Source organism: Gavialis gangeticus, unplaced genomic scaffold (assembly GCF_001723915.1).
Source record: "Gavialis gangeticus isolate Ggan-Ray unplaced genomic scaffold, GavGan_comp1, whole genome shotgun sequence".
In the NCBI taxonomy this organism is placed as follows: Eukaryota; Metazoa; Chordata; order Crocodylia; family Gavialidae; genus Gavialis; species Gavialis gangeticus.
In genome coordinates this window covers 43,764,060-43,764,632 of record NW_017728998.1, presented here as the reverse complement: position 1 = coordinate 43,764,632, position 573 = coordinate 43,764,060, and the positions used below count along the sequence as shown (strand labels likewise).

Genomic DNA, 573 nt, shown 5'->3' with positions numbered 1-573 from the left:
GAGCGGGCCCCGGGCGGCGCGGGCGCGGACTCCACCTACGCCCCTGGCAACGGTTACCAGGAGACGGGCGGCGGTCACCATAGAGACGGGATGCTGTACCTGGGCTCCCGGGCCTCGCTGGCGGACGCGCTGCCCCTGCACATCGCGCCCCGGTGGTTCAGCTCCCACAGCGGTGAGTCCCGGGGCGGGGCGGGGCCGCGCGGCCTGCGGAGGGGCCCCCGCCTGAGGGGCTCCTCTGAGGGAGGAGGGGGCTGGGGTGGGCTTCAGCAACCAGACAGACCCCTCTGGGTCCTGTCTACTCTAGTCAGCGTGACTCAGACTGGATCCCTCCCCAGGGGCTGGTGCAGACCTTGGCTGGTCTCCCAGCGCTAAAGAAAAGCTCTACGTTTCCTTCACAAGGCCCTGGGCTTCTGTACTGCTCTTTCCACTGGCCCGGTGGAAGCTAGCCCAAAGCATTCAACAGGAGTTGGGCTTGGGGGTAAAATGGGGCCCCAGCTGACAGACACTTGGCAGCTCCTTGTGGCTTTGAGGGACCTACCAGGCTTCTCTCCAAAAAAAAAAAAAAAAAAAAAA

At 64.4% G+C, this 573-nt stretch overlaps 1 protein-coding gene across 1 annotated transcript in view; it reads left to right on the top strand.

Annotated features, from left to right (window-relative positions):
* The first annotated feature begins 6 nt into the window (after positions 1-6).
* The window catches only part of ZNRF1 (zinc and ring finger 1), a 151,740-nt gene continuing 151,173 nt past the window's right edge, over positions 7-573 (top strand). The window contains exon 1 of the mRNA XM_019505802.1: positions 7-172. Coding sequence (XP_019361347.1) covers positions 91-172 — 82 coding nt within the window. The 5' untranslated portion in view covers positions 7-90. The remainder of the gene's footprint in view (positions 173-573) is intronic.